Source organism: Elephas maximus, chromosome 12 (assembly GCF_024166365.1).
Source record: "Elephas maximus indicus isolate mEleMax1 chromosome 12, mEleMax1 primary haplotype, whole genome shotgun sequence".
Lineage (NCBI taxonomy): Eukaryota > Metazoa > Chordata > Mammalia > Proboscidea > Elephantidae > Elephas > Elephas maximus.
This window is the reverse complement of record NC_064830.1, coordinates 81,325,351-81,339,016: the sequence shown is the minus strand read 5'-3', so window position 1 is coordinate 81,339,016 and position 13,666 is coordinate 81,325,351. Positions and strand designations below refer to the sequence as shown.

The 13,666-nt window shown below is 35.1% G+C and overlaps 1 protein-coding gene across 1 annotated transcript in view; it reads right to left on the bottom strand.

Moving 5' to 3' along the window:
- The window catches only part of LOC126087504 (phospholipid-transporting ATPase ABCA3-like), a 188,787-nt gene that overhangs the window by 23,985 nt on the left and 151,136 nt on the right, over positions 1 to 13,666 (bottom strand). Inside the window, exon 24 of the mRNA XM_049905035.1 lies at positions 1,935 to 2,104. Coding sequence (XP_049760992.1) covers positions 1,935 to 2,104 — 170 coding nt within the window. The remainder of the gene's footprint in view (positions 1 to 1,934; positions 2,105 to 13,666) is intronic.

Here is a 13,666-nt window from a genome sequence, read left to right as displayed (position 1 = left end):
CACTGAGTTTCTATTAATGGTAGTAGAATAATTTCAAAAAGCATAGTGGTAATGGTTGTACAACATGAACGTAATCAATGTCACTAAATTTTATGTGTAAAAAATGCTGAATTGGCAAATTTTTTGTTATATGTATATTTTTACCACAATAAAAAAGGTCAGAGATTATCAGTATGAGTAAAAAAGAAAGACCCAACTATCTGCTACTTTAAAGACATAGAAGGTTGAAAGTAAATGGATGTGAAATGATTTACCACGGATGTGAAATGATATACCATGCAAAAAGTGTGCATAGGAAGACAGGAGACACCATATTAATACCAGATAAAAGGGTAAGTTAACCAAGAAGACAAAATAATAAGTGTTTCAGAGCTTTATGACAGGTATTTAAAATACATGAAGAAACAACTGACATCATTAAAGGGAGAAATAAACAAGCCCACAATCGGGACTGGAGACTTTAACACCCTTTTCCAGCAATTGATAGATCAACCAGACAAAATTATCAGTAAGGACTAGATGATCTGAACAGCACTATCATTCATCATGACCTAATTGGTATTTGTAGAACATTATAACCAACAAATGCAAAATACACATTTATTTCAAGTGCATATGGCACATTACCGAGATTGACCATATACTGAACCAAAGAACAAATATTAGAAGATTTGAAAGGATGAAAATTCTTTGACTATAAGCAATTAAGAATCTATAATATGTGTAGAAAACTTGCAAATATTTGGAAATTAATCTACATATTTCTAAATCTATGAATAAAAGAAGAAATGTAAGAAATTAGAAAATATTTTGAGTGATGTAAAAAATCAAAATTTGTCAGATACAGATAAAGCACTGCTTATAAGAAAATGTTTAGCTTTATATGCTTATATTAGAAAAGAAGGAAGATCTAAAAGCAATGGCTTAAGGATTTCCATTAAGAAACTAGAAGAAAGGTAAACCAAAAGTAAGTAGAAGATTATAAAAATAAAACCAGAAATCAATAAAAGAGAAAGTAGTCAATAATAGAGAAAATTAATAAAGTCAAAAGTTGGTTCTTTGTAAGCAGCCATCTAAGATGCATCAATTGGTCTCAACCCACCTGGATCAAAGGAGAATGAAGAACACCAAGGTCACACGATAACTATGAGCCCAAGAGACAGAAAGGGTCACATGAACCAGAGACTGACATCATCCTGAGACCAGAAGAACTAGATGGTGCCCGGCCACAACCGATGACTGCCCTGACAGGGAGCACAACAGAGTACCCCTGAGGGAGCAGGAGAACAGTGGGATGCAGACCCCAAATTCTCATAAAAAGACCAGACCTAATGGTCTGACTGAGACTAGAAGACTCCCGGCCTTCATGGTCCCCAAACCTTCTGTTGGCCCAGGACAGGAACCATTCCCGAAGACTACTCATCAGACATGGAAGGGACTGGACTATGGGTTGGAGAGAGATGCTGATGAAGAGTGAGCTACTTGTATCAGGTGGACACTTGAGACTGTGTTGGCATATTCTGTCTGGAGGGAAGATAGGAGGGTAGAGAGGGTTAGAAACTGGCAAAGTCGTCAGGAAAGGAGAGGCTGGAAGGAGGGAGTGGGCTGACTCATCGCGGGGAGAGTAAGTGGGAGTATGGAGTAAGGTGTATATAAGCTTATATGTGACAGACTGACTTGATTTGTAAACTTTCACTTAAAGCACAATAAGAATTATTTTTTTTAAAAAAAAAAGTTGATTCTTTGAAATGATCAACAAAATGAATGCAGTTTATTTTAGGTAAATTATACTTTAGTAAAGTTTATTTAAGAAAATGCATTACTGTACATATGACTAGATTTTTCTTTTATCCTGTAACAGAAATAGTTATATGTAGACACATATTTTTCAATTCTCTTCCAAGTGTTCTTAAGGTTCGTGCTTAATTACTCACCTTATTGAATTTCTTGTAGATACCAAAGTATACGTACTGATTGAGAAATGTTTTCAGTTTCCACCACCAAACATCCCCAAAAAAAATCAAGAGGAGAAAAACAAAGCCTGAAGTACCCATTGCAAGCAAATACTTTCCAATCATATTCTTTTCCAAAGAATAAACATTACCTGTGAATGGCAAAAAAAAAAAAAAAGCATATATATATACACACACATACATCATCTTACTGTAGAACATCAACATCATGAAAAAACAAAAAGGAAGAAATATATGATAAGATGGAATATGAGACTAAATTGTGACAAGTATTTGGGATGTGACAAGTGATTATCTTGCTACAAAAATACCACTTGGACAATGAACTCTGAAGGCTGACCTTCATGAACAGAATTTATGGTAATTAAGTAACCACATGAATATTAATATATATATTGATATGTCTCATCATTATTGAGACATATATACCAAAAATCCTTTCAGAAAGGTGAAACCTTAAATTGATAATTAGAAGAAAGTTTTAAAGTACAAATATTCTTGGGAAAGACAACATACTATCATTTAAACAAGATAAAAATGACCAGTAGCTGACACTTTCTGAACTTTCTTAAAAAGAAAGTTCATGAATAAAAGATACAGAATTCCAAATAGTAAGAAAATTATAAACTCTCCCTCATTTTAAAAATAAAGTTTATTTTTTAAAAAAGGTTTTAGATTTACAGAAAAATTGTGAAGACAGTACAGAGTTCCATATATTCTACACATGGTTTTCCTTACTAAAAACATACATTAGTAAGATACATTATTTACAATTAATGAATCAATATTGACACATTATCATTACTAAAGTTTCTAATCAAATTTCTTAGGTCTTTTTTTTTTTTTAAGTAATGGTCTTTTTTCTGTTCCATGATCTAATCCAGGATACACATTACACTTAGTAGTCCTGTCTCCTTAGGGTCCTCTTGGGTGTGATGGTTTCTCAGGCTTTCCTTGTTTTTGATGACCTTGACAGTGTTGGGAGTACTGGTCAGGTGTTTTGTAGACTGTCTCCCAACTGGGAGTTGCCTGATGTTTTTCTCATGATTAGACTGGGTTATTGGGGCAGGAGGACCACATTGTATCATTTTTATCACATCATATCAAGGGTACCTACTATCAACGTGTCTTAATCATTGTTGATGTTGACCTTGATCACCTGATTGAGGTAGTGTTTGTCAGCTTTCTGCACTGTAAAGTTACTCCTCCCATCCTTTCCCATACTGTGCTCTTTGCAAAGAAGTAATTATGCACATCCCACACTTAAGGAATGGAGAGTTATTCTCTACCTCCTTGAGTGCAGAGTAACTACATAAATTATTTCGAATTCTGTGGGAGATTTGTCTCTTTTCTTTCCCAATTATTTATTTATTCAATCAGCCATTTAATCTATATCAGAATAGACTCATGGATATTTTTATTTTATACTTTGGGTTATAATCCAACACTACTTTATTTTTTTTGCTCAAATGGTTCAGTTGGCCACTGAACTCTTCCCTCTTCAGCTGTTAGTTGATGTATAGAAATTCAATTGACTTTTATGTTTGTATTTATTTTGTATTCAGTAATCACATTAAATTCTGATGAAGTCTAATAATTTCATAGGAAATTTCTGTGATTTCTGCATAAACCATCATATCAAGAATTATTTCATCTTTTCCATTCCTTATAGTTTAGAATTATGTTTTAAAAATACTTGATTCATAGCAAAATTTATAAGCTATATACATAAAAATATATATATACATAGCATAATATAATTCCATCTCTGAACCAGCCCCCAAATGAAAAGTTTATAAATAACTTGCAAATATTACATACTCCTTTACTTTTCCATCCTCCAGATTCAGAATGATGAATTTTATTTTGCATTCCTATTTTTTATATACAAGTGGACCACTACATGAATATTTCAATCAATAATATACGGTTTAGGTTTTTATTTGAAGTTTACAAAAAGAGTATCATATTCTGTGTAGTCTTTTGGAATCTTTTTCCTCTCAGTGTTGTCATTTTTAATTTTTTCAAACATAAAATAAAATTGAAATAATAGTACTGTAAACACCATACCTTCTACTATCAACAATGTTAGCCACATTTGCTCCCTCCCTAAGTATATTTGTAAGTTGCCTCTATGGAGTTTTGTTTTCCTTTGTTTTTGAGATTATTTTCTAATGTATATTCCTTTGGTTTTCAACTTTTATTTGCTTCTCATGCTAGCTTTGTATGAATGTTGGCTGCCTTTTTCTGTTCAGTAAAAATTGTTCTGAGCGGAGGCGAGGCCAAGACGGCGGACTAGGTGGACGCTACCAAGGATCCCTCTTGGAACAAAGACTCGGAAAAACAAGTGAATCGATCACATACATAACAATCTACGAACCCTGAACAACAAACACAGATTTAGAGACGGAGAAAGAACAAATACGGGGAGGCAGCGATTGTTTTCAGAGCCTGGAGCCAGCGTACCAGTCAGGCGGCTTCATTACATCCGAATAGCCTGAGCCAGAGGGAGAACTCTGATAGGGATCTGACTGCATTTTTTTTAGCGTATTTTCTGGAAAAACTAGTTTCCCAGTGATTTGTATTATTATTATTATACAAATCGGAGACAGCAGTCTATATCAAACCACATACAGAAGCAGACCATGACAGCTTCTACAACTCCCCAAACAAAAGAATCAAAATCTTTCCCAAATGAAGATACAATCCCGGAATTATCAGATACAGAATATAAAAAACTAATTTACAGAATGCTTCCAGACATCACAGACGAATTAAGGCAAACTGCAGAAAAAGCCAAGGAACACACCGATAAAACTGTTGAAGAACTCAAAAAGATTATTCAAGAACATAGTGGAAAAATTAATAAGTTGCAAGAATCCATAGAGAGACAGCATGTAGAAATCCAAAAGATTAACAATAAAATTACAGAATTAGACAACGCAATAGGAAGTCAGAGGAGCAGACTCGAGCAATTAGAATGCAGACTGGGACATCTGGAGGACCAGGGAATCAACACCAACATAGCTGAAAAAAAATCAGATAAAAGAATTAAAAAAATGAAGAAACCCTAAGAATCATGTGGGACTCTATCAAGAAGGATAACCTGCGGGTGACTGGAGTCCCAGAACAGGGAGGGGGGACAGAAAACACAGAGAAAATAGTTGAAGAACTCCTGACACAAAACTTCCCTGACATCATGAAAGACGAAAGGATATCTATCCAAGATGCTCATCGAACCCCATTTAAGATTGATCCAAAAAGAAAAACACCAAGACATATTATCATCAAACTCGCCAAAACCAAAGATAAACAGAAAATTTTAAAAGCAGCCAGGGAGAAGAGAAAGGTTTCCTTCAAGGGAGAATCAATAAGAATAAGTTCAGACTACTCAGCAGAAACCATGCAGGCAAGAAGGGAATGGGACGACATATACACAGCACTGAAGGAGAAAAACTGTCAGCCAAGGATCATATATCCAGCAAAACTCTCTCTGAAATATGAAGGCGAAATTAAGATATTTACAGATAAACACAAGTTTAGAGAATTTGCAAAAACGAAACAAAAGCTACAAGAAATACTAAAGGATATTGTTTGGTCAGAAAACCAATAATATCAGATACCAGCACAATAAGGATATTGTTTGGTCAGAAAACCAATAATATCAGATACCAGCACAATACAAGGTCACAAAACAGAATGTCCTGATTTCAACTCAAATAGGGAAATCACAAAAACAAACAAATTAAGATTAATTAAAAAAAAATAATAATAATACAAATAACAAGGAATTATGGAAGTCAATAGGTAAAAGATCACAATAATCAAAAAGAGGGACTAAATACAGGAGGCATTGAACTGCCAGATGGAGAGTGATACAAGGCGATATAGAACAATACAAGTTAGGTTTTTACTTAGAAAAATAGGGGTAAATAATAAGGTAACCACAAAAAGGTATAACAACTCCATAACTCAAGATAAAAGCCAAGAAAAACGTAACGACTCAACATAAAGTCAAACACTATGAAAATGAGGATCTCACAATTTACTAAGAAAAACGTCTCAGCACAAAAAAGTATGTGGAAAAATGAAAATGGCCAACAACACACATGAAAAGGCATCAAAATGACAGCACTAAAAACTTATTTATCTATAATTACGCTGAATGTAAATGGACTAAATGCACCAATAAAGAGACAGAGAGTCACAGACTGGATAAAGAAACACGATCCATCTATATGCTGCCTACAAGAGACACACCTTAGACTTAGAGACACAACAAACTAAAGCTCAAAGGATGGAAAAAAATTATCAAGCAAACAATAAGCAAAAAAGAAGAGGAGTAGCAATATTAATTTCTGACAAAATAGACGTTAGACTTAAATCCACCACAAAGGATAAAGAAGGACAGTATATAATGATAAAAGGGACAATTGATCAGGAAGACATAACCATATTAAATATTTATGCACCCAATGACAGGGCTGCAAGATACATAAATCAAATTTTAACAGAATTGAAAAGTGAGATAGACACCTCCACAATTATAGTAGGAGACTTCAACACACCACTTTCAGAGAAGGACAGGACATCCAGTAAGAAGCTCAATAGAGACACGAAAGATCTAATTACAACGATCAACCAACTTGACCTCATTGACTTATAGAGAACTCTCCACCCAACTGCTGCAAAGTATACTTTTTTTTCTAGCACACATGGAACATTCTCTAGAATAGATCACATATTAGGTCATAAAACAAACCTTTGCAGAGTCCAAAACATCGAAATATTACAAAGCATCTTCTCAGACCACAAGGCAATAAAACTAGAAATCAATAACAGAAAAACTAGGGAAAAGAAATCAAATACTTGGAAAATGAACAATACCCTCCTGAAAAAAGATTGGGTTATAGAAGACATCAAGGAGGGAATAAGGAAATTCATAGAATGAAACGAGAATGAAAATACTTCCTATCAAAACCTCTGGGACACAGCAAAAGCAGTGCTCAGAGGCCAATTTATATCGATAAATGCACACATACAAAAAGAAGAAAGAGCCAAAATCAGAGAACTGTCCCGACAACTTGAACAAATAGAAACTGAGCAACAAAAGAATCCATCAGGCACCAGAAGAAAACAAATAATAAAAATTAGAGCTGAACTAAATGAATTAGAGAACAGAAAAACAATTGAAAGAATTAACAAAGCCAAAAGCTGGTTCTTTGAAAAAATTAACAAAATTGATAAACCATTGGCTAGACTGACTAAAGAAATACAGGAAAGGAAACAAATAACCCGAATAAGAAACAAGAAGGACCACATCACAACAGAACCAAATGAAATTAAAAGAATCATTTCAGATTACTACGAAAAATTGTACTCTAACAAATTTGAAAACCTAGAAGAAATGGATGACTTCTTGGAAAAACACTACCTACCTAAACTAACACATTCAGAAGTAGAACAACTAAATAGACCCATAACAAAAAAGAGATTGAAACGGTAATCAAAAAACTCCCAACAAAAAAAAGCCCTGGCCCGGACGGCTTCACTGCAGAGTTCTACCAAACTTTCAGAGAAGAGTTAACACCACTACTTCTGAAGGTATTTCAAAGCATAGAAAATGACGGAATACTACCCAACTCATTCTATGAAGCCATCATCTCCCTGATACCAAAACCAGGTAAAGACATTACAAAAAAAGAAAATTATAGACCTATATCCCTCATGAACATAGATGCAAAAATCCTCAACAAAATTCTAGCCAATAGAATCCAACAACATATCAAAAAAATAATTCACCATGATCAAGTGGGATTTATACCAGGTATGCAAGGCTGGTTTAATATCAGAAAAACCATTAATGTAATCCATCACATAAATAAAACAAAAGATAAAAACCACATGATCTTATCAATAGATGCAGAAAAGGCATTTGACAAAGTCCAACACCCATTTATGATAAAAACTCTTACCAAAATAGGAATTGAAGGAAAATTCCTCAACATAATAAAGGGCATCTATGCAAAGCCAACAGCCAATATCACTCTAAATGGAGAGAACCTGAAAGCATTTCCCTTGAGAAAGGGAACCAGACAAGGATGCCCTTTATCACCGCTCTTATTCAACATCGTACTTGAAGTCCTAGCCAGGGCAATTAGGCTAGACAAAGAAATAAAGGGCTTCCGGATTGGCAAGGAGGAAGTAAAGTTATCACTATTTGCAGATGACATGATCTTATACACAGAAAACCCTAAGGAATCCTCCAGAAAACTACTGAAACTAATAGAAGAGTTTGGCAGAGTCTCAGGTTGTAAAATAAACATACAAAAATCAGTTGGATTCCTCTACATCAACAAAAAGAACACCGAAGAGGAAATCACCAAATCAATACCATTCACAGTAGCCCCCAAGAAGATAAAATACTTAGGAATAAATCTTACCAAGGATGTAAAAGACCTATACAAAGAAAACTACAAAGCTCTACTACAAGAAATTCAAAAGGACATACTTAAGTGGAAAAACATACCTTGCTCATGGATAGGAAGACTTAACATAGTAAAAATGTCTATTCTACCAAAAGCCATCTATACATATAACGCACTTCCGATCCAAATTCCAATGTCATATTTTAAGGGGATAGAGAAACAAATCACCAATTTCATATGGAAGGGAAAGAAGCCTCGGATAAGCAAAGCATTACTGAAAAAGAAGAAGAAAGTGGGAGGCCTCACTCTACCTGATTTCAGAACCTATTATACAGCCACAGTAGTCAAAACAGCCTGGTACTGGTACAACAACAGGCACATAGACCAATGGAATAGAATTGAGAACCCAGATATAAATCCATCCACGTATGAGCAGCTGATATTTGACAAAGGACCAGTGTCAGTTAATTGGGGAAAAGATAGTCTTTTTAACAAGTGGTGCTGGCATAACTGGATATCCATTTGCAAGAAAATGAAACAGGACCCATACCTCACACCATGCACAAAAACTAACTCCAAGTGGATCAAAGATCTAAACATAAAGACTAAAACGATAAAGATCATGGAAGAAAAAATAGGGACAACCCTAGGAGCCCTAATACAAGGCATAAACAGAATACAAAACATTACCAAAAATGATGAAGAGAAACCCGATAACTGGGAGCTCCTAAAAATCAAACACCTATGCTCATGTAAAGACTTCACCAAAAGAGTAAAAAGACCACCTACAGACTGGGAAAGAATTTTCAGCTATGACATCTCCGACCAGTGCCTGATCTCTAAAATCTACGTGATTCTGTCAAAACTCAACCACAAAAAGACAAACAACCCAATCAAGAAGTGGGCAAAGGATATGAACACACATTTCACTAAAGAAGATATTCAGGCAGCCAACAGATACATGAGAAAATGCTCTCGATCATTAGCCATTAGAGAAATGCAAATTAAAACTACAATGAGATTCCATCTCACACCAACAAGGCTGGCATTAATCCAAAAAACACAAAGTAATAAATGTTGGAGAGGCTGCGGAGAGATTGGAACTCTTATACACTGCTGGTGGGAATGTAAAATGGTACAACCACTTTGGAAATCTATCTGGCGTTATCTGAAACAGTTAGAAATAGAACTACCATACAACCCAGAAATCCCACTCCTCGGAATATACCCTAGAGATACAAGAGCCTTCACACAAACAGATATATGCACACCCATGTTTATTGCAGCACTGTTTACAACAGCAAAAAGCTGGAAGCAACCAAGGTGTCCATCAACGGATGAATGGGTAAATAAATTGTGGTATATTCACACAATGGAATACTACGCATCGATAAAGAACAGTGACGAATCTGTGAAACATTTCATAACATGGAGGAACCTGGAAGGCATTATGCTGAGCGAAATTAGTCAGAGGCAAAAGGACAAATATTGTATAAGACCACTATTATAAGATCTTGAGAAATAGTAAAAACTGAGAAGAACACATACTTTTGTGGTTACGAAGGGGGGAGGGAGGGAGGGAGGGAGAGGGTTTTTTATTGATTAATCAGTAGATAAGAACTGCTTTGGGTGAAGGGAAAGACAACACTCAATACATGGAAGGTCAGCTCAGTTGGACTGGACCAAAAGCAAAGAAGTTTCCGGGATAAAATGAATGCTTCAAAGGTCAGCGGAGCAGGGGCGGGGGTTTGGGGAACATGGTTTGAGGGGACTTCTAAGTCAATTGGCAAAATAATTCTATTATGAAAACATTCTGCATCCCACTTTGAAATGTGGTGTCTGGGGTCTTAAATGCTAACAAGCGGCCATCTAAGATGCATCAATTGGTCTCAACCCACCTGGAGCAAAGGAAAATGAAGAACACCAAGGTCACACGACAACTAAGAGCCCAAGAGACAGAAAGTGCCACATGAACCAGAGACCTACATCATCCTGAGACCAGAAGAACTAGTTGGTGCCCGGCCACAATCGATGACTGCCCTGACAGGGAGCACAGCAGAGAACTCCTGAGGGAACAGGAGATCAGTGGGATGCAGACCCCAAATTCTCATAAAAAGACCATACTTAATGGTCTGACTGAGACTAGAGGAATCCCGGCAGCCATGGTCCCCAGACCTTCTGTTGGCACAGGACAGGAACCATCCCCGAAGACAACTCATCAGACATGAAAGGGACTGGTCAGCGGGTGGGAGAGAGATGCTGATGAAGAGTGAGCTAATTATATCAGGTGGACACTTGAGATTGTGTTGGCAACTCTTGTCTGGAGGGGGGATGGGAGGATAGAGAGAGAGGGAAGCTGGCAAAATTGTCACGAAAGGAGAGACTGAAAGGGCTGACTCAATAGGGGGAGAGCGAGTGGGAGTACGGAGTAAGATGTATGTAAACTTATATGTGACAGACTGATTGGATTTGTAAACGTTCACTTGAAGCTTAATAAAAGTTAATTAAAAAAATTTTTTTTAATTAAAAATTGTTCTGAAATTTCATGGATCATGAAAAACGGTAATTCTATGGAGTGGTGATGATGGGTTTGTAATGATTACTTGGTTGCTTAGTTTCTGAGAGCTGTTTCTGTTGGTAGAGTGAAATACAGTTTAACAAATGCCCTTTTGTGGGTTGTGGGTGCAGACGCGGTCTTCTGATTCCCTTATGCCCTTCTGTTTCTGCAGTATCCTTAACTTTTTTCTCCTTCTTTTTATTAACAAATACTATTTGTTGTCTTCTTTCTACACATCAAGCTTCCAAGAGACAATTCTGCCTTCTGAGTTGTTCTTCATTCTGGAAGAAGTGCTGGCTTCCCAAGAATGAAAAGTTTCCAAAATTAATGAAAGATATAAAATTACAGATCCAAGAAATCCAGAGAACTCTGCAGTAAAAATGCTCCCCCCCACCCCCCGCAAACCACACTGAGATACATCATGATCATGAAAACAAGACAGGCTGACAAAAAATGATCTAATATCTCATCCTACAATGTTAGAATATTGATAGCAAAGAATACAGGATGTAAAAGGAAGAAAATAATAAAGAGCGTAAATTAATATGTTAGAAAACTAACATACAATAGAATCAATAAAGTGGCATATTTGTTTTTGGGAAGACTAATAAAATTGATAGGGAACCCTGGTGATGCAATGGTTAAGTGCTAGGCTGCTAACCAAAAGGTTGGCAGTTTGAACCCACCCAGTGCCTCCACAGGAGAAAGATCTGCTTCCGTAAAAATTACAGCCTAGAAAAACGTATGGGGCAGTTCTGCTCTGTCACATGAAGTCACACGGAGTTGAAAATCAACTCCATGGCACCGAATAACAATAAAATTGATAAATGCCTGGTAAGATTGATCAAGAAAAAATATATAGGCAGCACAAATTAATAGTATCATGAATGAATATGGGGATATCACTATAGATCTCAGATGTTAAGTATACTATAAGATGAACAATTTTCTCCAATAAATTTGAAAATTCAGATGGAATTAGATAACCTTACAAAAATTCCATTAACTCCTTCCCCCTAAATTAGTAACAGTATGCCCAAATCTTTTATTAAACGAATGTGATCAATAAATAAAAACCATCCAAAAGAGCCCTTACATGCATAAATAGCTTCATAAATAAATTCCCCCTAACATTTAAGGATAACACCAATCCTACACAAAATCTTTGAGCAAATAAAAAGAAAAAAACATTGTTTTCTACACCAAAAGCTGGCAAGGACTTTGCAAAAAAAAAGGAAAAATAGTTCATCTTTTTCTGGATGTAGGTGCAAGAATCTTTAATAAATATTGGTGAACCAAATTCCATGACATATAAAATTTTAATACATCACAACAACATTGAGTTTATTCAGGAACGGAAGATTGGGATAACATTATAAATTCTGTCTATGTAATTCACCATACCAACAGAACAAGAAAGACAAATCATTTGTCCATCTCAATAAAAAAATAGAAAGCAGTAAAAAGCATCCGGTAAAACTGAACACTTATTTATGATTTAAAAAACAAAGAATCTTACCAAACTAGGAATAGAAAGAACTTCCTTAATCCAATAAAGGGCTTCTACAGCAAACATCATACTTAATGCTAAAAAAACTACTATGTTCACTATGAAATTGGAATGAAACTGGATGTCTACTATCACCACTTTGATTCAACATTGAACTGTAGGTCATGGCAGTAAATCAAGAAAACAAAATAAATATATAATCCATTACCAAACCAAACCCACAGCCATCGAGCAGATTCCAACTCATAGCGATTCTACAGGACAAAGTACAACTGCCCCACAGAGTTTCCAGGAAGTGACTGGCGGATTCAAACTGCCAACCTTTTGGTTAGGAGCCGTAGCACTTAAGCACTACGCAACCAGGGTTTCCAAACTAAATGTATAAGGATTGAAAAAAAAGATATGTTATTAGTAGATGCTTTGAATGTATCTGTCGAAAATTTTCAAAAATCTACAGGTAGATTAATAGAATAACTGAGCAAGTTTAATATTAAAAAAATAAACAACAGCAACAAGCGATAAGAAATAAGACTTCAAAAGTGATACGATTAACAATAGCATGAAAACCACAAAAATATGGAAGAATAAAGTTAACATTTGCAACACCTCTAAGCCAGTAAATAATAAACAGTATTAAATAAAGATGAAGACATAAATAAATAAATGCAGGGCTAAGTAATAGAGGGATATACCAAGTTTACAGATTATAAAACTCAAAATTGTAAAGTTATTAGTTATTTTGGAATTGATTTATAGAACTAAATCAATTCCACACTTTTAGGGGATCCACAATGTCAAAACTATTTTCAATAATGAGATTCTATTTGCATTTTTCACTCCTATTTTTTTATTTTCTTAGTAGAATTTTCCAGAGGCTACATGATGTGTAATATTACAACAGATTGAATGCAGAAGCTATTTCAACTATTTTCTATTAATCCAGGTATTAGACAGATTTGAATATGTAAGATGATGTCACTCTTTTCAGAATTTCTGGTTTGAAAAGTATAGTTATAGTGCATAAAAATATGTTATTTATTTTAATATATAATTGGTTTATTGTCATTATTTTAAATGAATTATTAAAATATATATTTTCATTTTAATTTCTAATATGGTAAATGTTAACAGATTTAACCCTCATAAACCAAAGTTCTTTGGGGGTTACTAATAATTGTTAAAGTGTAAAGACTAAAAA